General features: G+C 37.3%; 1 protein-coding gene across 1 annotated transcript in view; it reads right to left on the bottom strand.

Annotated features, from left to right (window-relative positions):
• The window catches only part of CNTN2 (contactin 2), a 57026-nt gene that overhangs the window by 13708 nt on the left and 22384 nt on the right, over positions 1–20934 (bottom strand). The window contains exons 2-10 of the mRNA XM_070748892.1: positions 17802–17885; positions 12691–12835; positions 10954–11129; positions 9978–10073; positions 8310–8519; positions 5084–5183; positions 2856–3031; positions 2285–2421; positions 904–1033 (exon numbers count right to left, since the gene is read on the bottom strand). Of these exons, the coding sequence (XP_070604993.1) occupies positions 904–1033; positions 2285–2421; positions 2856–3031; positions 5084–5183; positions 8310–8519; positions 9978–10073; positions 10954–11129; positions 12691–12835; positions 17802–17856 (1225 nt within the window). The 5' untranslated portion in view covers positions 17857–17885. The remainder of the gene's footprint in view (positions 1–903; positions 1034–2284; positions 2422–2855; positions 3032–5083; positions 5184–8309; positions 8520–9977; positions 10074–10953; positions 11130–12690; positions 12836–17801; positions 17886–20934) is intronic.

Below are 20934 nucleotides of genomic sequence, written 5' to 3'. Positions count from 1 at the left end.
CTTCTACCATAAAAGAGTTACAAAAGCAATTATTTCTTGGTCATTAAAAATAATTTGTAATAAGATGGCCTAATGAACCATGCAAGAACAACCACTTTAAATTCATTGCCTCCGGTTAATTGAATAATTGTAAATATTATAATAGTGTAAATGTGGTTAGCATGAAGATCCTGAAAAGCTGCCCAATTCTTCCCAAACTTTCACCAACAATTTTCTGCCTTTTGCAGAAAATTTTGACCTAACCATGCTTTTCTATATAAAAATCTACAACATCTATTAAGCAATTTAGCTAAGTGCCAAGGGACTACTTTATCCCGATTTTTAAGCAGAACAACCTGCAGTTTTCAATACGACACTATCACCAAACCACACTGTTGACCAAGAATCTAATGCTTCTATTGACAGTCTTGAGGAAGCATATGTGCTGATGTCACCATTGCCTCTGCAGGTTCCTCAGGAAACATCTGAGTTGAGGTGATACACAATGTCCTTGGAGAACCTCCAAGGGTGGTTGATGGCTATTTTTGTACTTCTTTATCTTATCTAGGGTGTGCCAACTTGTCTGAGTGGAATGTGCTACTCCAGTCCTTCTGGATGGAGAAGTGGACAATGTAGCAAACATATAAATATGAATATCAACATACAGTATGTTTAGGGTTCAGTCTTGCTATGAGGGGCCCATCTTTATTCAGCTGAATAAACGTTTAAAACTTATCAAGGCAAACACCTGGACTATATCTTTATTTACACCAAGCTACACCTGAAACCAGCAAAACAAAACAACACTTTGTTCAATTCAGGACAACTGATTAAATAGACTTAGTACTGAGGGCTGGGAAAATTAACTTCCCTACCCTATTGATAGAGCAACTCTCATTTAATTCTTTGAAAGACAGAAATTACCTTGGACATACAATTCAGCATTTGCATAGATTTTGCCGTGTTTGTTCTCTCCTATACACTGGTACATCCCTGAGTCTTCTACTCTTAACTTTGATATCTTTAAATTCCCACCATTCACTTCAATGCGATTCTGTTTAGACAAGGGAATGTCAAAAATAACATATTTATCAAAAATAATGTTATTAAAAAGTTTTGAGTAGAACAATAAAAGAATGCAAACTATAAGAAAAAATATAAAAATTTCAAGAAAAAATGAAAAATATATAGAAATCATCCCTAGTCCACCCTCCCAAAAGCAATTTCTCACCCTCATCGTGGCAATGAAAAACAATTTCAGAATCCCTTTACCTTCTTTAGGTAGCAAAATATAAAACTTTTTATCCTATAAGCCATCTTTTAATAATGAGCAAATCAAATAGGTAATGACATTCTTCAAACCAGTTATCAGCAAAAGATTAAACAAATCTCTAACACTTTAACATTAATGAACATATACAAACTCAAAATTCCATACCTCAAGTTAAGTACAAAAAAACCCCATATAAATTCCTCAGTATTCTAATGTAATTGTACAAAAAGAATACTTCAATTTAATGTGACACTTTTTATCTTTACAAGCTGGAAAACAGAATTCTAAATAGCAATTTATTTCATTCAAATATGCATTTCATGTCTCCACTGTAACCCATTAGCAAACACACATTTTATAAATATAAAGTAATCCCAGTATTCTAATCTAAACCAGAAACTATAATTTAACATAAAAAGAGAAATAATTCCTCCTTTAAAAAGTAAGGATTTGAAATTGAAATTCCTGACTTAGAAGGAATAAAAAGAAACAGTTAAATGCAAAACCATTTAGATACTCTAGTTATAATTAAACAAAATAACTATAGAAGACAAGACTTCTGCATCATATTAAACTTAAGCAACTCCACTACATTACTGAAAGGGAAAGCTGAAATAAAATTATAAGCACAGTCACAGTCATGTGATTTTCCACTTAGTGACCAAATTGTTGGTCCCAATAATGGTCACTATATGAGGACTACTTGTACAGATTAAAAAAAAACCTACTGCTGGGTTTTGTTGAATGGAAGAAAACATCTAAGAAACCCAGATACATTAAATAGTCTTCAGATATAACATAAAATTACATGACATAGTCTTCAGGATGTTGATACCAAGGTCAATGATACAGACAGAACTTGTTCATTTCTCTCTCTTTTTTAAAAATATTTTTTAATTTACAAATATAAATATAATACACAAAGAAAGAAAAAAAGAAAAAGAAAAGAAAAGGTATATTTAAAAAAGAAAGAAAGAAAAAAACAATACTTCAAATATACATATTAAAATTCATATCATTTCTCAAATGTACCTGGGAAGTTAATGGTTGCCCATTCCGTAGCCATCTTAATGTAGGCCTTGGTTTGCCAGCTGCAGCACAGCTCCAGTGGATATTTGATCCAATATCAGCTTCTTTGTCTGTGATGACTTTTAGCCATTCTGGCTGAGCTAAAAAAAGCATAAAAAGGGGGGTTTCATGCATTTCAAGCAGTGCAAGATGATAATGGTGATGATGATAATGATGATGATGATCTAGTGAAGATTTGCTGGAATTCCGTTGTTGTGTCTTTCATTTCTAAAAAAAACCTTTACCAATGTGAAAATCAAATGGATAATTTGCTCAAATCATTTCTGGGATTGATTGAGAGAATATTCCAAAACTCAGATTATGTTCACAGACATACTATCGTTCCCTTAAGTAAAGTAGATCTGAAACAAGCCAGAAAATGGTTTTCTCTATTTCCTGATGCAGTTTTCGTTAAAGCTAAACAAAAATCGATCTCGTGCATGTTTGAATAAATAAATATAAGGGAACTCCAATAAATTCAAAAAATATAATAAACTAAAAGTTGTGACTTCTAAATGAATCTGCTAGAGTTTACCTTGGATAATGAGGCGGCCCTTGAATGTATCTTTTCCTTGTCCATTCTCAGCTTCACACTCGTAAGTGCCTTCATTGTCAAAATCAACCTCTTGAAACTGCAGGACAGGTTCGTTTGAGATCCAGCTGGAGGACTGGCTATCATCCACCTTTCGCCATTTTATTTGAGGGACAGGGCTGGATTGTGAAGGAAACAGCTGTCAAAGGGTACTTAAGCAGGGTCCCATTCCGCTCAAGCATCAGGGGCAATGCAATATGTGGCATATTGATTACTTTTTCCTTTTCTTGTTATGTGTAGCATTTTCTACATTACTTTTTTATAGGGCTATCCTATGTGTGTCATAGAGATGCAGTTACTGTATAGAGGGAAATCACATAGACTAGACTAGACTAGCTTATAGTAGGCGAGGCTAGGCTAGATTAGACTAGAGTATAATTTTTTATTGGCCAAGTTTGATTGGACACACAAGGAATTTGTCTTGGTGCGTATGTGCTCACTATACATAAAAGAAAAGATAGGTTCATCAAGAATCATAAGGTACAACACTTAATGATAGTCCAGGTCAGGGATGGGCTACTATCCGTAACGGCAGGAACGCCGTTCCATTGGTGGAAATGCAGCACGTAGGTCTGCTCCATCGTCAACTGGCATCTGGAACTGGTGCGATTCCGGTAAAAATTACCAGGTTTTTTGCTTCCGCGCATGCGCAGAAGCAGGGAAATTGGCCATTTTTGCCCAAATCTCGCTGCCACAAGGACATACGTGTAAGATTTAAGCTGCTGCACATGTGCAGTAGCTGAATCTCAGTGTGGCACCTAGAGCAGCAGCTGGGGCTAGCAACAAGAGCAGCCTGCCCAAGCTCTGGCTGTGTGTCCTGCTATCTGTTCTCCTGCTCAGCGCACGCCGGAGACCACACAGCAGGATGCACGGCTGGAGCTCAAGGCCGTCCTGCCTGCTCCCCGTGCTATGGCCCATCAACCTGCAGGAGATCAAGAGCAAGGTAAGGGCCATGGCGCGATGGAGAGGCAGGCGGACAGAGCTGCCACTCACAGGGGTAGCACCAGGGGGTGGTGGAGTGGCGCCGTGGGGACAGCATGATGGGGCAGTGTGGTGGGGGCAGCGCAGTGGGGGTGGAACGGTGGGGGCGGCATGGTGCAGGCTGCGTGATGGGAGCTGCGTGGCAGGGGCTCTCAGGGGCTTGCGGCATGGTGCAGGGGCAAACCAATGGAGCTGCCACTAACAGCCTGTCAGATCCGTTGCATGCGGCAGCTCCATTGGCTCACCCCTCCACCGTGCCGCAAGCCCCTGCTGCCCCCCCGGTGATGCCACGAGCAGTCCTTACCTTGCTTTGCGTCAGAGCGACCGGCAGCTCTTCTGTCCATTTTCCAGGTCTTTTTGCTTCCGCGTATGCGTGGAGGCAAAAACCCGGAAATCACACTTTTTTGCACGAGATTCAGCTTCTGCACAGGTGCAGAAGCTGAAACCTGTGGTGGGCGTGCACACTCTCATGGCCCATTCCGTTAGGGCTGGGAATGGTAGCCCGCCACTGGTCCAGGTACAAATTAGCAATCCAGTCATATTAGGAACCAGTCAATATAAATTGATGCTAGGAAAATATAAAGCTGGTATAAGGAATTGCTAACAGTACAATGTAAGTGTTCCCTCAACTTTCTAAACATATTCCAAATCACTGCATGACTTACTTTTGGCCTTCTCAACCTTCCTTCCTTCTCTTATCAATATATAAAAACATACAGCAGACTGGCTTGCAAAATGTCACATCTACTATCCCTCCTTTTGTTTGTATGGATTTTGCACTTGCTTCAAAAGACCCTTATTACATCACCCAGTCCTGGGTCAAAGGAATAGCATTAATAGAATAAAACAAACCTTTGTGAGCTCTAACTCATTCCAGTTGACATTTATTGTTTTAGTACTCCAATGATCAAAATAAGAGAGTAAATAGTATTCAAATTATTAAAACCCTAGTTCATTAAATAGGCAAACAAAGCACAAAACTCTGCATAAATCTGAAGAGTTAATAGCTTTAGCTCTCCATACTTTTCCTGTGAAAGATTAACTGTTCCTCAAAAGCTCACACATGCCTTCCCTTCTATTAACCTGATTCTTTTAAACAGGCACCACAATATGTAACCAATGACAATGGGGCTTGGCAATTTTTATGTTGTCAACAACATGGAATTATACGCACTGATACAGCTACTCACTTCCCAAAGGCAAAACACTCCAAAGTCACCGCTTGCCCACTCAAAGCATAGGTATCGGAAGGAAACTTGGCTTTAATGATTGGGGCATGAGGTCTGGAATCTGAGGAGAGAAAGAGAGGTGACTGCAAAGATGTTAATTGTGAAAAAGAGGTTACTATAAAGCAGAGATTAATATTATTCATCTTCAATTTCAAACTCAAGGAAATTCAATAATTGCAAAACTTTGAACGGCTGTTGCAGCGGACTATGTTACCGGAGCTACTATATGGTCCAAGCCTCCCTCTGCCGGGTTTGAAAAATGTTTTAAATCTCAAATTTTTCAACCAAAAAGACTTGATTCAGCCATGCTATCAAGTTGCTTCACAATATAGCAATCTACTTTCAGCTGAACCAATCCCATAGTTCAACATTATCTGCAGTATGTAAGCACAAACTCTCCAAAAATTCTAAAGCAAGCTTTTGCCAGCCTTATTGGAAGGTATCAAGGATTGAATTAGGCTAAGTGACATTAAGAGATATAAGCTGAAGAAGTGAAGAACCAAAAGTAGGCTGACAGATATTTAGTTTCATGTTTCTATAGAAGTATGATTTTAGAGTAGACTCTATATCTTAACATGTCTTATTAAAAAAAATACTTCGAGGAACAATGAGATATAATAATAATAATAATAATAATAATAATTATTATTATTATTATTATTATTATTATTTAAAAAAGCAAATCAATTCTACACTCTTATAAATACTTGTTCGTATGGTCTGCTATACAAAATATTTCTATTAAGTTGTAAGACAAGGGATCAAATTTACAGAATTATTGTGAAAATAATCTGACCTAAAAATATAAAATATTGTATAATGTTAATTGGAGAGGTGATATGAAAGACTACAGTGAAGCAGCAATTTCCCAGGGAATAGGGAGCAAGACGAGAAGCAACATAGCCTGAAGCTGGATAAGAGCAAAGGAAGAGAGTTAGCAAAGCCAGTCCCTAGAATCTCCCAGGATAATATTTATTAGGATAAGAGTAGTGAAGATTTAGTCTAGCAAGAATCTATTGGGTGTAAATAAACAATTGACTGAAATACAATTGGATTAGTCTATGTCCTTCTTGGGCTGCACCCAACAGGTGGCAACTGATCCATCTAAATCCATCCAAAGCAGTTATGTGCCTTGACTAATCTCAGAAAGATAAGAAGAATTGGCTCTTGTCAGTATTTGGATGGAAGACCAACAGAAATGCCAGACCTGTAGACTACTCTGTCTCCTTGCAAAAATACATTTCAAAAGAAATTGATGAATCATTTCCATACTGCTACCAAATAAACTACAGCAATGTGTCTGTGTGAATAACAAGAGTCAAGTACCACTCCACAAAGATATGACGTAGAGTATAGTAATGGGTATTATCTTTTGAATTTGAAGGTGGTAGGTTGTGTGATGTGCAGTTCAATCTTGTTGAGCTACAGCAGAGGTGTCAAATGTGTGGTCCAAAGGTTGGATGCATCATGCACTGGCCCCACCCAACCCCATTTTAGCGAATTGTAAAAACGTCACAATATGTCACATGACAACAATGTGATGCTGCAAGTTTGACACTCCTGAGCTAGAGAGACTAGTAGTGATCTGACTTAGTAGAAGTAATTTCCAATGTTCCTATCATTATCAAACAACAAAGGCTTCTGTGAACGGGTTTTTTTCATTTTTTCAATAAAGGTCAAAACTAGAAGTGATGCATATCTTATTCTTTTGTCTAAGGTATTTATTTATTTATTTATTTATTTATTTATTTATTTATTTATTTATTTATTTATTTATTTGTTTGTTTATTTATTTATTTATTTATTTATTTATTTATTTATTTATTTATTTATTTATTAAATTTGTATGCCGCCCCTCTCCGCAGACTCACATATACAATGGAAAAATTATGGAATCAGACATTGATAAGGGAAGTGAAGCCAGAAGGATAATGTCTGATTAGAATAGGTTTAAAGGAGTGCAGTAAAGAAAATACAGTGATATAAAGACAGGATAAAAGAATTTGAGCTGTTGAATATGAAGGGGGGAAATGAGGAAAAAAACATCGTATCAGTGCTCGGATACATAAAACATCACCATAGAGAACATGATGAGGAACAGTTTTTCATTGCCCCAGAAACTAGGAATATAAACAATGGGTATAATTTTTGTTTAAATATAAAGAAAACCATCCTAGGTCTAGAAAGCTTAGAACTATGTCGCCTTAAACATGACCTAAGCATAGCCCATCTGCTACAACATCCTTCCTGTCAATGACGCCTTCAGCTTCATCCACAACAACACGCAAGCACACAACAGATACAAATTTAAAGTAAAGCACTCTAAACTCAACTGCAGGAAATACAATTTTAGTAACCGAGTAGTTGACGCATTGAACTCACTACCAGACTCTGTAGTATCATCACCTAACCCACCAAAGTTTACCCTTAGACTATCCACTCCCAATTCCTAAGAGGTCAGTAAGGGGCGTGCATAAGTACACCAGCATGCCTGCCGTCCCCTGTCCTAATGTTTCTCTCTTACTAGTATCATGTATATAAACATTGTTGTCTTTGCATACCACCAACGAACTTGACAAAATCAATCAATAAATAAAAATAAATCCTGATGTTAACATCTGTCTATCAGTGAGTGTTCCTATTCTCTAATGAATTTTAAGAACCTGGAAGACCATTTCTCTTGGCTGGACTAGATGATCCTTATGATCCCTTTGAATTACACAGTTCTATGTTGCCATGATTCTTTCAAATATAAGCATTGAATCAAACCATCAAACAGAGCAATATAAAGTACAAAGGAGAAAAGTTTTCCCCCTTATCCATGGACCTCCTTTAATGTTCGTTTCTTCCCAGTCATAAAAATAATGCCCCCCCCCCAGCCTGAGTGTGAAGTGACAAAAACAAAAATAAATAATAATAATAATAATAATAATAATTTATTAGATTTGTATGCCGCCCCCCCACCCCCTGCAAACATATTAATCAAACACATTAAACTTGTATAGGTACATGGCTAGCAAATTATATTTGATTATAGTAAATGGGACATACTTTGTACAATAATGATAACTTCAGCGATAGCACACAGTTAGAGAAAGATTGCCTTGCAAACCCCTGAAAAGGATTTGCTTAATGGATATCTATTTTAGACAGAGAGACAGGGAGATAAGAGCCCTTAAATGCTGACCTGCTCTTACAAGAACGAGTTGAGAAGACGTGCTAAAAACATTCCTTTTAGTAGAGCCAATAGGGCCTGTAGCAAAGCAGGAGTAGCTGCCAAGATCAGAAGATTCAGTCTTAGCAATATAAAGGTTTCCGGTTGTCTGAGAAACAAAGTGCCTGCCATCTGCTGGAATGAAGTTTGGGAATTCATTCAGAAACCAGCGATATTCAAGTCCTATATATACAGAGAGAGAGAGAGAGAGAGGGAGAGAGAAGCTTGACCTTAGCTGGTTATTTTCTAGACAGAGCTATTAATAAATCCAGTTGCTATGAATTCATTCTGCATCTGAACATCTATCCATCTATCTGTCTTCGTCTCTCTATCTATCTCAATGCCTGGTATATATCAGTGTCTTATGAAGAATTAAAATAGCATATTTGTCGTTTTAGAGGATGCATAAATGTCCTACATATTCTTTAAAAAGAGCTGATATATTAAATTAGAAGCCTCCTTTATTTCTTGATTCAATCTCTTTTTATGAAATGCAGTAGAGTACCTTACCATTCAAAATCTGTAGGACAGTCAGATAAATATGCACACATAGATTTGTCTTACTAAACAGCAATGATAAATGCAATTTCTACCTATACCAAAATTATCAGTTTTGACATGGAACTTGCTGCAGCAATTAGCATCCATTTCCTGATTTCCAGGAAGAATTTCAGACTTCACTAAAGAACTAGGAACTATGATGATGAGGTCTGTAATAATTTGAAAATGTTGTAATTTCTAAAAACCTTTCTCACTGCAATTGTCTGTACTTAGCGGAATGTGTAGCAACTTCTATTAATATTTGGTAACACTGCTAATCAGGTCCAAATTATTCTGAAACAAGAACAAATTCTAAAGAATAAGTATGAAATGTTGCTGTACATAATTACAAAGGAGGTTCAATATCAATTGATTATTTATTTTTGGGACTTTATTATCATTCAATAAGAAGCAATAATAATGTCAATACAACCAACAGCAAAGGAATAACAGCAACCAAATACAGTGGTACCTCTACTTAAGAACTTAATTCGTTCCGTGACCAGGTTCTTAAGTAGAAAAGTTTTTAAGTAGAAGCAATTTTTCCCATAGGAATCAATGTAAAAGCAAATGATGCGTGCTAACCCATTAGGAAAGAAATAAAATCTCAGAATTTGGGTGGGAGGAGGAGGAGGAAGAAGAGGAGGAGGAGGACAGTCGCTGCCGAAGGAAAAAGGTGAGGTGAGGGGAATCAAAAAAATCCAAAACATTAAGGCTTAAAAAAAAAAGAGGAACTCTGAGGCGGTGAGGAGGAGCACACCCCTCCCATACACTGCACCAGAGAGAGAAACACAGGGGGAATGGTAGGAAACTGGCCGGGCCTTCGTGCCGCTCTCAAATTTCCTGGGAAATTTTTCCAGGCTCAGGTTCTTAATTAAAAAATGGTTTTTAAGAAGAGGCAAAAAAATCTTGAACACCCGGTTCTTATCTAGAAAAGTTCTTAAGTAGAGGCGTTCTTAAGTAGAGGTACCACTGTATTCATACTCTAGCAGGCCAAATGTTATGGTCTAACCCCAATTTCTGATACATCATTCCTCAACTATGAATGCTTTGTATACTTTGAGTGAAAGCCTCACTTCTAATGCATTGCTGTTTCCTCACCTGGATAGTGTGGTGGTGGGCTGCAGGTCAGCATCACCCCCCAGCCCTCCGTAGCCCGCACTGGATCTCTTTCTTCTGTAGAGAATTCCTGCAGATCTAAGACATACAAACATCCAAGTGTTTCAGATGTCAGCTAGGATGGCAAGCACTTTTTACAAATTGGTTCCTAGGAGAAATATTGCTTGCTACAGGTAATCAGGTTCCCATCCTATCAAAAGGAAATTGTGGAAGCAACAGCAGGTGTCTTCAAGAACAGTCCTTAGAGAGTCTGCTGTTTTGAATTCGAGAAGTCAATGCTGTATCTTCCTATCCTTTTTTATTATTAGTAATTCCAATTCTAAACAGCTCTTTCAAAGGAGTCACATCTGTTTGTTTGTAATCACTACAGATATAATTCCAGTGTTGATCAGTAAAATGTAAAAACAGCAGCAAGCTTTCCATACAGAGAAAAGTAAGTGAGTAAGATGGACTTGGAAGCTCTGTGATATGATTAATAATTTTGCAACTCTTCTTGAGTTTTCAGTAAATTCGTTTAGTCGGAAAAAGTTTTGGATCAGAAATACCAGGCAGCAAATCATTAAATAGGACCTACTGTCATGCTACAAAACTGATGCCTAGTTAGCATTCATGCACAGTATTATCTCATGATGTTACGAATGAAGGAAATCAATGTGAGAGAAGACAGTCGTTAGATCTAACTTTTATTTACCCTGTTTATATCAAAAGGCAGCAACTGCCATCTTGTAGTCTCCTAGTCCCTCATCATTTTTACAGGCTGGTATTCAGAATCATGTACTCCAAAAGAAAAATGATTTATTTACATTTACATTTTTTTAAATAGCTGAGGACTCCAGCATCTTGACTAAAAATTTAATATTGTGGTTGTAAGAGGAACTGTAAAATAAAGTGGCAGTGTTCTTGACACTGCTGCCCTTTTTGTACAGAGAATGTATTAAAAATGGGACAAATTACTTACAGCTGAAGTGAACATAAGCTTCTCTACTTATTACTTTGCCAATAGGGTTGGATGCTATACACTGGTAGGATCCAGCATCTTTAGCTTCCACTGGATTTCTTATTACCAAGTTGCCACCATTTAACCGGTATCGTGAATCATGCTCTATTTTGATCTCTGTTCCGTTCATCTTCCACCTGCCAAAAACAATAATATTGGGATGGAGTGAGGACACAGTAGAAGACTCACAGCTGCACATTTGCACAATCTTGAATGGTCAATAGAGCCTATTGTTAGTCAGGCTTTGAATGGGAAATATTGTCTATTTCTATCAAACCCCAATCAAAAACTGGGCAAGTTATGTTTGTACTTTTTTAATATGAAAGACTGCCAACTCAGTGCTTAATTATTATTTAAGCATAACCAGAAGCACATTTTGCACCAAGATCAGAATTGTGATCAATCACTGTTCCTAAATAGCAAAGCTAGAATATCTGAAAATTTACTTTGGTTCCAAATTTTTTCTGCTACCTAGATTTTTCTGCTATGTACTGATTTGGGTACGGATGTTGGCTCTTTCTTGTTTGCTGTAATCTTACAGAAGCTGCTCAGACTTGCAATTGGTGAGCTAAAATTGAGCAAATAAATATGAATACACAAATTCCAAAAGATCACATAATCATGCCATAGGTTCGCCATCACTGGTATATAATGTATAATGCATGAAAATAAAATCAAAGAGGTTGATACTTTTGCAAAAGAAGGTGAGATATTTGGGGTGATCTTTAATACTAAATAAGCAATTTCTGAAAGTGATTTGAAAATGAGGTTTGCAAACATAATGTCCTTTAAAAAGGTTTTATCTGACAAGATACAGAAAATACAGAATGTGAAATTACAAAAAAAAATTAAGTTAGTTTTTAGTATTTTAATGAATGTTCTTAAGCAAAATTATATTTTAAAAAATTAAGTCAGGATTAAATTAAAATAAAACAGGCAGCATCTGATTCAGTTACCTGGAAGTAAGCACAATTAATCTACGTTTGGTTTACTTCTAAAGAGCAATGAGCATAGAAACATAGAAGTCTGACGGCAGAAAAAGACCTCATTGTCCATCTAGTCTGCCCTTATGCAATTTTCTGTATTCTGTCTTAGGATGGATCTATGTTTATCCCAGGCATGTTTAAATTCAGTTACTGTGGATTTATTCACCACGTCTGCTGGAAGTTTGTTCCAAGGATCCACTATTCTTTCAGTAAAATAATATTTTCTCATGTTGCTTCTGATCTTTCCCCCAACTAACTTCAGATTGTGTCCCCTTGTTCTTTCCTATTAAAAACACTTCCCTTCTGGACCTTATTTAACCCTTTAACATATTTAAATATTTCGATCATGTCCCCCCTTTTCCTTCTGTCCTCCAGACTATACAGATTGAGTTCATTATGTCTTTCCTGATACGTTTTATGCTTAAGACCTTTCACGATTCTTGTAGCCCGTCTTTGGACCCGTTCAATTTTGAGCACTACTTGTATGTTAAATGTAATGTAATTCCCCTGAGTATGAACTAAAAAGAATTAATTGTATGCTTTACCAATATATTCAGTTCTTCATTTAATTGAAAGGAATATGAAACGTTTGCCTTTGTCCACATTATTAGCAGCCTAGGCAAAGTTATAGTGCCATTTGACACAAAATGTGCCCTCTGACTTTGCAACTATGCTTTCCATTAAACAAAGCAGCTGTTGGAAGTGACATCACCTATAATTTGCAGGAGGACTCGCTCGTGCTCGACACACCAACAGAATTTGCTCCTCCGTTGACTGTTCTGGATAAAGGATATTGTGTGGCTGCTCTTCAAAGACAGGCCCATAGTTTCTCATTATAGTCTCAGCTGACTTCCAGACTATATAGAAAAATAGGAGGGGGGAAACCCTTTAAAATGTACACAGTTTAATCAAATACAGAAGATAATAATTTTATTTATTTATTTATTTAATTTATTTTATCCAATACACAATAATACACAATGAAAGTTATAGAGGATATAGTAGAGAAGAAATACGAGATATAGGAGAGACTATAGGACAGGGGACGGAAGGCACTCTAGTGCATTTATGTACGCCCCTTACTGACCTCTTAGGAAACTGGAGAGGTCAACCATGGATAGTCTAAGGGTAAAATGTTGGGGGTTAGGGGATGATACTACAGAGTCCGGTAATGAGTTCCACGCACTTCATACGAAACACTTCATACGAAGGCTGCCTACGTTTGTTAATAATCCCCCACTTTTATTTCACGAAAAAGGAAAAGTTATGAGGAAGTGCAAGCCCTTGCATAATTGTATCTCACCAGATGGCTATTCTTTGTATTTTGCAGTTGAATTAACAACTGCAAGCTCATGTGTTCCACATGGGACTTCCTGATTCACACAGTGAGAAGGAAAATGGATGCCTTGAACTTTACTTTTTGGGACATGTTTCTTTTTGGTAACATAGATGCCTTGGACTTTATTTTTTGGGCTTGGCACTCAGAACAAAAAACAGTTTAAATTACATTCTTCAATGGTTGTTTGCATCTTCTTGCTTCCAATTGTAAACCACAGCATCTTATGCAAGAGTGACTTACAGCTGGGGAAATTACAATTTTTTAAATTTTATTATTTATTTATTTGTTTTGTCAAGTACATATTGGGGGTATACAAAGATATAATTGTTGAATCCCCAGAAGTAAAGGAGGTGACAGCTGGCAAGGTTTAACTAACACTTTATTGAAGAATAGAACAGGCACTAAGCTGAAGTAACTATTAACCAGCAAACAGAGGCCATGCCTGGCAGCTATATACACTGCTCAAAAAAATAAAGGAAACACTTAAAAAACAGAATATATAACTGCAAGTAAATCAAAGTTCTATGAAATCAAACTGTCCACTTAGGAAGCAACACTGATTGTCAGTCAATTTCACATGCTGTTGTACAAATGGAATAGTTGTGCAAATGAAATATTCAATGAGAATATTTCATTCATTCAGATCTAGGATGTGTTATTTGAGTGTTCCCTTAATTTATTTATTTTTGAGCAGTATATATACGCTGCTGCCAGGCATGGCCAACCAAATAATGATCAGTATTTTCCTGCCACGAAACCCAGGACATAACAATAATAATATTTATATACATGATACTAGTACTTATTTTATTCTGAACTCCTTCTCTTCCACTTACATCCTTGAAGAATATAGGGGAAAAACCATGCATTTATATTTATGGAATACATCAGACATTCATTTCACTAAGTGGGGCCTCCTGTAGATCAATCTGAACAATCTGTCTTGGTAAGTTAGCAAGATATACACATCCATGTGCTGGTGATAAAGCATTGCTGGGTTAATTAAAATAATTGCAGGACCCTTTGCTCCCTCTTAAGCATACTTATCCTACCTCATCTGGAAATGGTCTTGTCCTTGACACTGATGGAACAAAGGATGGAATATTGGCTTAGGAAGATTGTCATCTTCTAATGACATTTCAATAGCTAAAAGCAGATGTACTCAAGTTTTTTGGTTGGGGCGGGGAGGACTGGCTAAGAGTACTCAGAATTCAATAAATAATTCATGATAATTGCACATTCAAAAGCCAGTTTTGTTAAACCTGAGATTTCTGCCTCTAAATATCAACGGCATATTTGTTAAGCAAGAAAAACCAAGCTCTAATATCCCTCCCAACTTTGTTGTTGTTGTTGCCCACATTTTTTCCTATAATTTCTATGAATTGGAGTTGTGAAAAGGGCAAAAAGACTAGGATTTGTACCTGAGATTTCAAGGCATCAAATAAAATGCCAAAATAACACACATTTGGTTAAGAATGCAAGGCTTGTTATCTTTATGAAGCACTTGAGATGTTGTCAGGTTCTTATAGAGCAAAGCTGTCAAATGTCCAATCTGCAGACTAGATGCATGATGTGCTGACCATGTCCGGTTTAGTGAAGGGGGGGGGGAAGTTCTGATATGTCACATGATGCCTTGATGTGAATTTGACACCTCTGTTATAGAATAAGTATTGAGATGGTATGGCAGAAATATCTCATGGTCATGTCTTGTTTTTCTAGTTACAGTGGTACCTCTACTTAAGAACTTAATTCGTTCCGTGACCAGGTTCTTAAGTAGAAAAGTTTGTAAGTAGAAGCAATTTTTCTCATAGGAATCAATGTAAAAGCAAATAATGCATGCAAACCCATGAAGAAAGAAATAAAAGCTCAGAATTTGGGTGGAAGGAGGAGGAGGAAGAAGAGGAGGAGGACAGTCACTGCCCAGAGCGAAGGGATTGTTTCTTTTCTCTGGGCGCTGGCAGAGGTTTATTCCCTCTCCAAGCGCCCAGAGAAAGGAAAATGCTTTGTGGACTGCCAAAGCCTCCTTAAGCACCACTGAAAGGCTCCTCTGGCAGCCCAGAAAAGCCCGAGATGGCCGGGATTAAAGGGGGAATGGAAAGAAACTGGCCAGGCCTTCGTGCCGCTCTCAAATTTCCTGGGAAATTTTTCCACGTTTGGGTTCTTAAGTCGAAAATGGTTCTCAAGAAGAGGCAAAAAAGTCTTGAACACCCGGTTCTTATGTAAAAAAGTTCTTAAGTAGAGACGTTCTTAAGTAGAGGGACCACTGTATATCTATTGTATCATTAAAGCATAAACTCAGAATCTGTGGCACTGCTATAGGATAACACGTGTTATCAATGGGGAAGATTACAGAGAGTACATCTAAGTATAGTTTTGCTGATGTGCTTCAGTTGTTGCTGAATTGCAGTTTTCAGCAGCTCCAGCTGGGAAATTGGAATGTTAGAAATGATTCAATAACATCTGGATGGATAGAAATTTTTCAGCCCTGTTTTAGTAGTATCTCAATTAAGAAAAACAATTAGCAAGTAACATAAAATGTAGAACTAAATGAGTTAATGAGAGTTATTTGTTAATGCCTTTCTACATGGTGAAAAACTTCAGGAATCTGATACAATTGGGAAGAAGACTCTATCTCCATGAAACAATATTATCAATTACTCCTGATTCCTTAAAAGTAAAGGAGTTGTTGACAAAGCATTTTTTCTTTACCACACTGAATCATTCAAGCATATGTAAAGTTGATAATAAGTATTAGTACATAAAATAAGTGCTGCCCCTAACTGTGCCGTTTTAAAGTAGTAATAGCAGAAATCAACAGTAGCAGCATAAAACAACAGGAAAGTACATTCAGTAGTCAAGGCTACAATGCTGTGCAGTTTAAATAAGAACAAGTCCTGCTGAAATCAGAGGTCGGTACAGCTGAGGGAGCCTCATTAGGATTGTGCTATATGGCTGCAGGATACTTCTTGAGAAATAAATCCTATACTACACATAATTCTGAGTTATGAAAAGTAGGATGGCCTACAGCCAGATGGCAAAGAAAGCAGAAAATCAGAACCGAGCATATTGAGCTTCAGTAGAGTATACAAGGATGGGCAGAACTTAAATTAGCTTTGTCTTTTTCTGAGACATTTATCCAGTATAAGGTCCTTTAACAATGACTTCACACGAGGCTTATTAGATATTGTTTTCAATGTATTACATAAGAATAATGGTCCTAGTGCTGCAGTTTTGGGGCATTATATAGCACTGCAGAGAAGTCTGCATTTAGCCAGATCTGAACAACAGTCCCAAATGCTGCTGAGCAAGTGATGAAGAAAGTCAACATCCATTATTTTAACAATTCATCTTTTATTTTCTGCAGCTGTAATAGCCTTGTATATGTGCTTAGGATAGGAAAGTAAGGAGGCTTTGTAGAGCTGGAGGCCTGGAGCTCACATATGCAAAATAATATTGACACTGATGAAAATATCTAGGTATTTTTTACAAATCCATATTTTTATTCTCAAGGAAAGGTTGCTTTCCCAATGGGATCAATTGGTGGCTTTTCCTCTGCCTGGCTCCTTTTTATGCTCCCCGTGAAGTATTTCCAGCCTTCTGGCCATTATTATACTAACCCTTTATGTCATATGTTATCAACCATTAGAAAGTGCTCCTGTAGGGTTTTGTAAATGATTTAATCCTTATGGTCTCTGCTTGTGTGCAAAAAAAGAAGTCTCCTAAATTCAGCTGGTTAACAGAGAAACCTTCTAGCATTGCCTTGATGCCACTGACATATGTGGGCCAGAATAGCTTCCACGCAAGCTAATTGCCTCCTGATCTAGGCCAACTACCTTCCCAAGAGACCCCCTCCCCCCCAAAAAAACATTAAAATGTAATTAGATATTTATAAGGGACATAGAAATTGCCTCTCCCAAGATGACGAATTAGTGGCAAAGCATTATCTAATTCTCAGCCATCTGAAATGAAATGCCTTCCCATTGAGAGATCAACCTTTTAAAACATAGCGTGAAGCTTCTATCAGGAATACCGTGGTTTGAATGCAATTAAAAGCAGAGGTTTGTGCATTAGGTGAAGGACAGAAAATGCAAAAGGATTCCGGTATTTAGAATATTATAAAAAGACAAATAATGACATTTTTTTAAAAAAAAATTATGTAACCCCCTTCCACCCCCAAAATAGAGGCATTTTTTCTAGTAAGGTTGATATACAGTACAGTTCTTTAATTTTGGTTTTCCTACAGTGAAAAAAAAATCATTATAATAGCTTTATAAATTCTGCATGCAGACATATTTAAGCTACAGTATAAGTACTGTACATGATTTAAAAAGTAAACATGTGAATATTAGCTGAGTTGTCCTCCTTATATAACTTAATATCCTGAATGCTACTGTAGATGGAAGGAAAAATAACTTAACTAGCATTCCTTAAATCAGTCCTTACGCTCATCTAAATTGGAATGATCCCTTCAAAATAATTCTTACCTGTAGAATAGATAGTTACTAATGAAAATAAGAGAATTTCTGCAGACATTCCCATTTGTAGGCTTCAGTAGGTGAAAGACAATTCTGCAAAGAGAAGAACATATTTTCAAATGTGTTACTTGGCAGCAGCATAATCTCTTACCTCTGTTAAGTGAAATAGCTCAAGCAATAATTTACAATTAGTAGAACTTTAATAATGCTGTGCTTTGCTCTTTAAATATGTTCAAACCCAATTCTACGATCTCCCTTATTTTTCCCTGTAAAATATCTATTAAGAATATTAAAATATCCTATTTCCACAAATCAAGCTAGGCTATTAAAATATTCATATACAGGACAATGAGAAAGAAAATGATTGTTTCAGTCTTGCTTTTTATATTTCCAAATCCTATTATTTATATTAGCAGGCACAGATAGTTTTTCCCAGAAAACTGGAAAACGTTTGACCTCATCTCCTCCCCATGTCTACATCTCTCATCTTCTAATGAAATCACACAGAAAACACAATCAGCATCCTTATATTTGTTGTGTGACTATTACTTTAGCCTGTAAGTAAAAAGATGCATTTTTCATGTTTTCTCACTGGAAAAAATAAAAAAATAAAACAGAGAGAGAGAGAGGGGGGGGGGAGGGAGGGAGACAGACAAACAGAGGGAGGGAGAGAGAGAGAGAGAGAGAGAGAGAGAGAGAGAGAGAGAGAGAGAGAGAGAGAGAGAGTATGTTCCCTGCATAACCAAAAAAATATACTACAGTGCAGGTGTGGGTTCTGGATTTTCTTACTGCTGGTTCACTCAGTGATGCACCGTGGACATGTGCAAATGTGCATGCACAGTTCTTTAAAAAGCTTCTGCACATGCAGATGCTGAAAGAACTGGTTTGGGGACATGACGGGCATGGGTTGTTGCCAGTTCCAGTGACCCATGCTGCCAAGTTACTACTGATTCCATGGAATCGGTCTGAACCAGGAGGAACCCACCTCTGCTACAGTGATGCAGATTAACGAGAGATGAGATGCATGATGTTGCTGATCAGACTATTCAGCTCTTAAAATAGTCTTCAGTGAGATAAAATTTTAAGAAACTACAGATGCTTCTGGAGCTAAATAAAGTGATTCCAAAAACTGCTCTGAATGTGCTTATGAATCACAATTTCTTTTTAAGAGAAAATCAAAAATAGCCCTATTCAAATTATGATCTGAGATAGTTGTTGTAAATATCTAAATAGTTAAAGTCCACAACAAAATGCTGTCCATGAATAGCATGGATATAACAATTGCTTGCAATAAGACGTATTTATTATTATTTATTTTATTAATCGGATTTATATGCAGCCCCTGTCCAAAGACGTGGGGTGGCTTACAACATATAAAAAAACACAATGTACATCGAATCCAATTAATTAAAACCTGAAAAACAATCCATTCAATCAACAAACATTCATTGGCCAGGGGAGGGGTCTAATGACCCCAAGCCTGGTGGCACAGATGAGTCTTCAGACTCTTACAAAAGGCAAGGAGGGTGGGGGCAGTATGAATCTTCATGGGGGGTTGATTCCAGAGGGACAGGGCCACCACATAGAAGGCTCTTACCCTAGGTCCCGCCAAGCGACATTGTCTAGTTGATGAGACCTGTAGAAGGCCAACTCTGTGGACCTAACTGGTCGCTGGGATTCATGCGACAGGAGGCAGTCCTGTAAGTAATCTGGTGCCATGCCATGTAGGGCTTTATAGGTCATAACCAACACTTTGAATTGAGTCTGGAAACCAATTGGCAGCCAATGCAGACCACAGAATATTGGAGAGACATGGGCATGCCTGGGCAGGCCCATGACTGTTTCCGTGGCTGCATTCTGCACAATTTGTAGTTTCCGAACACTCTTCAAAGGTAGCTCCATGTAGAGAACATTGTAGTAGTCCAGCCTAGAGGTAATAAGGGCATGAGTGACTGTGAGTAGAGACTTCCTGTCCAGGTAGGGCTGCAACTGGTGCGCCAGGCGAACCTGGGCAAATGCCCTCCTCACCACAGCTGACAGATGATGTTCCAAGGTCAGCTGTGGATCGAGGAGGACACCCAAGTTATGGGCCCTCTCTGAGGGGATCAAAAGTCCCCTGTTGGGTAATAGATGGATGGATGGAAGTGTCTTTGGGAAGCAGAACCCACAGCCACTCCGTCTTGTCAGGATTGAGCTTGAGTCTGTTAGCACCCATCCATATATTCAAGATCTGCAACTTTTGTTTCTGTTGCGAAATGCTTATATATTTCCAAAACATAAACTGTATTTTTATGAAGGGAACAATTTATTTCTGTAATAAAAATAAAAAAAAAGTTAAATTCAATAATATACTGACAATGAGCTGACAATAAAAAGGAATGGGAAGTTTTTATAAAAGGAAAAGGTACAAAACAAGGTAATTTAATTATTTAGTTAATTAATGTAATTTAATTAGAACAAAGCCATATCAAAAGCAAATACAAATACTCAGGGAATATAGCTAACAAAAGACAATAATTGAAACTATTTGAGATTGTTTTCTTTCCTTTGTTCTAATTTCTTAATGTAGCCCAGGAAGAAAAGAAAAGGTAATTGACAAGAAACCAATCTAGTCTAGATGGATCTTTCCATGTTTCATGTTTGCATCCTTGACAGACATTGATCACTAATGGCTATATTTTCCCATGTATTTTCTTTGGAGACTGATTTCAATTGTCTCCCCTTGCAGGATCAATCTTTGCACACAGCTGAAAAGACTCTTCTAAATTATAAGGGAGACTTGTTGCCACATAATAGAGAATTCTCTGTAATAGAAAATTTCAGAACCCTTTCAAACATGCAATTTTCTCTGTTATAAATGCATCTTCACTGGATTCAGAATAAAGATGAACAGTTGGATATCAGCATGTTAATGATACCATACTCTGAACCAACAAAATACCTTCTGCAATGACTTTATATAGAAGTTAAATAGGATGGAGAAAAGATTGAGTTCTGGGCCACGGGGCTAAAGATTTTCTGACCTAGACTTCCTTAGAAAGCATGAAGCCCAATCTTAGTCTCAGTAAAACTTCTTTTATTTACATGACTGTGAATTCCTTTCATTCACGGTCAGCAAGTCTTGTCAAACAATCTTTCGGAG

Source organism: Erythrolamprus reginae, chromosome 3 (assembly GCF_031021105.1).
Source record: "Erythrolamprus reginae isolate rEryReg1 chromosome 3, rEryReg1.hap1, whole genome shotgun sequence".
Taxonomy (NCBI): Eukaryota; Metazoa; Chordata; class Lepidosauria; order Squamata; family Dipsadidae; genus Erythrolamprus; species Erythrolamprus reginae.
This window is presented reverse-complemented; position numbering and strand designations above follow the sequence as displayed.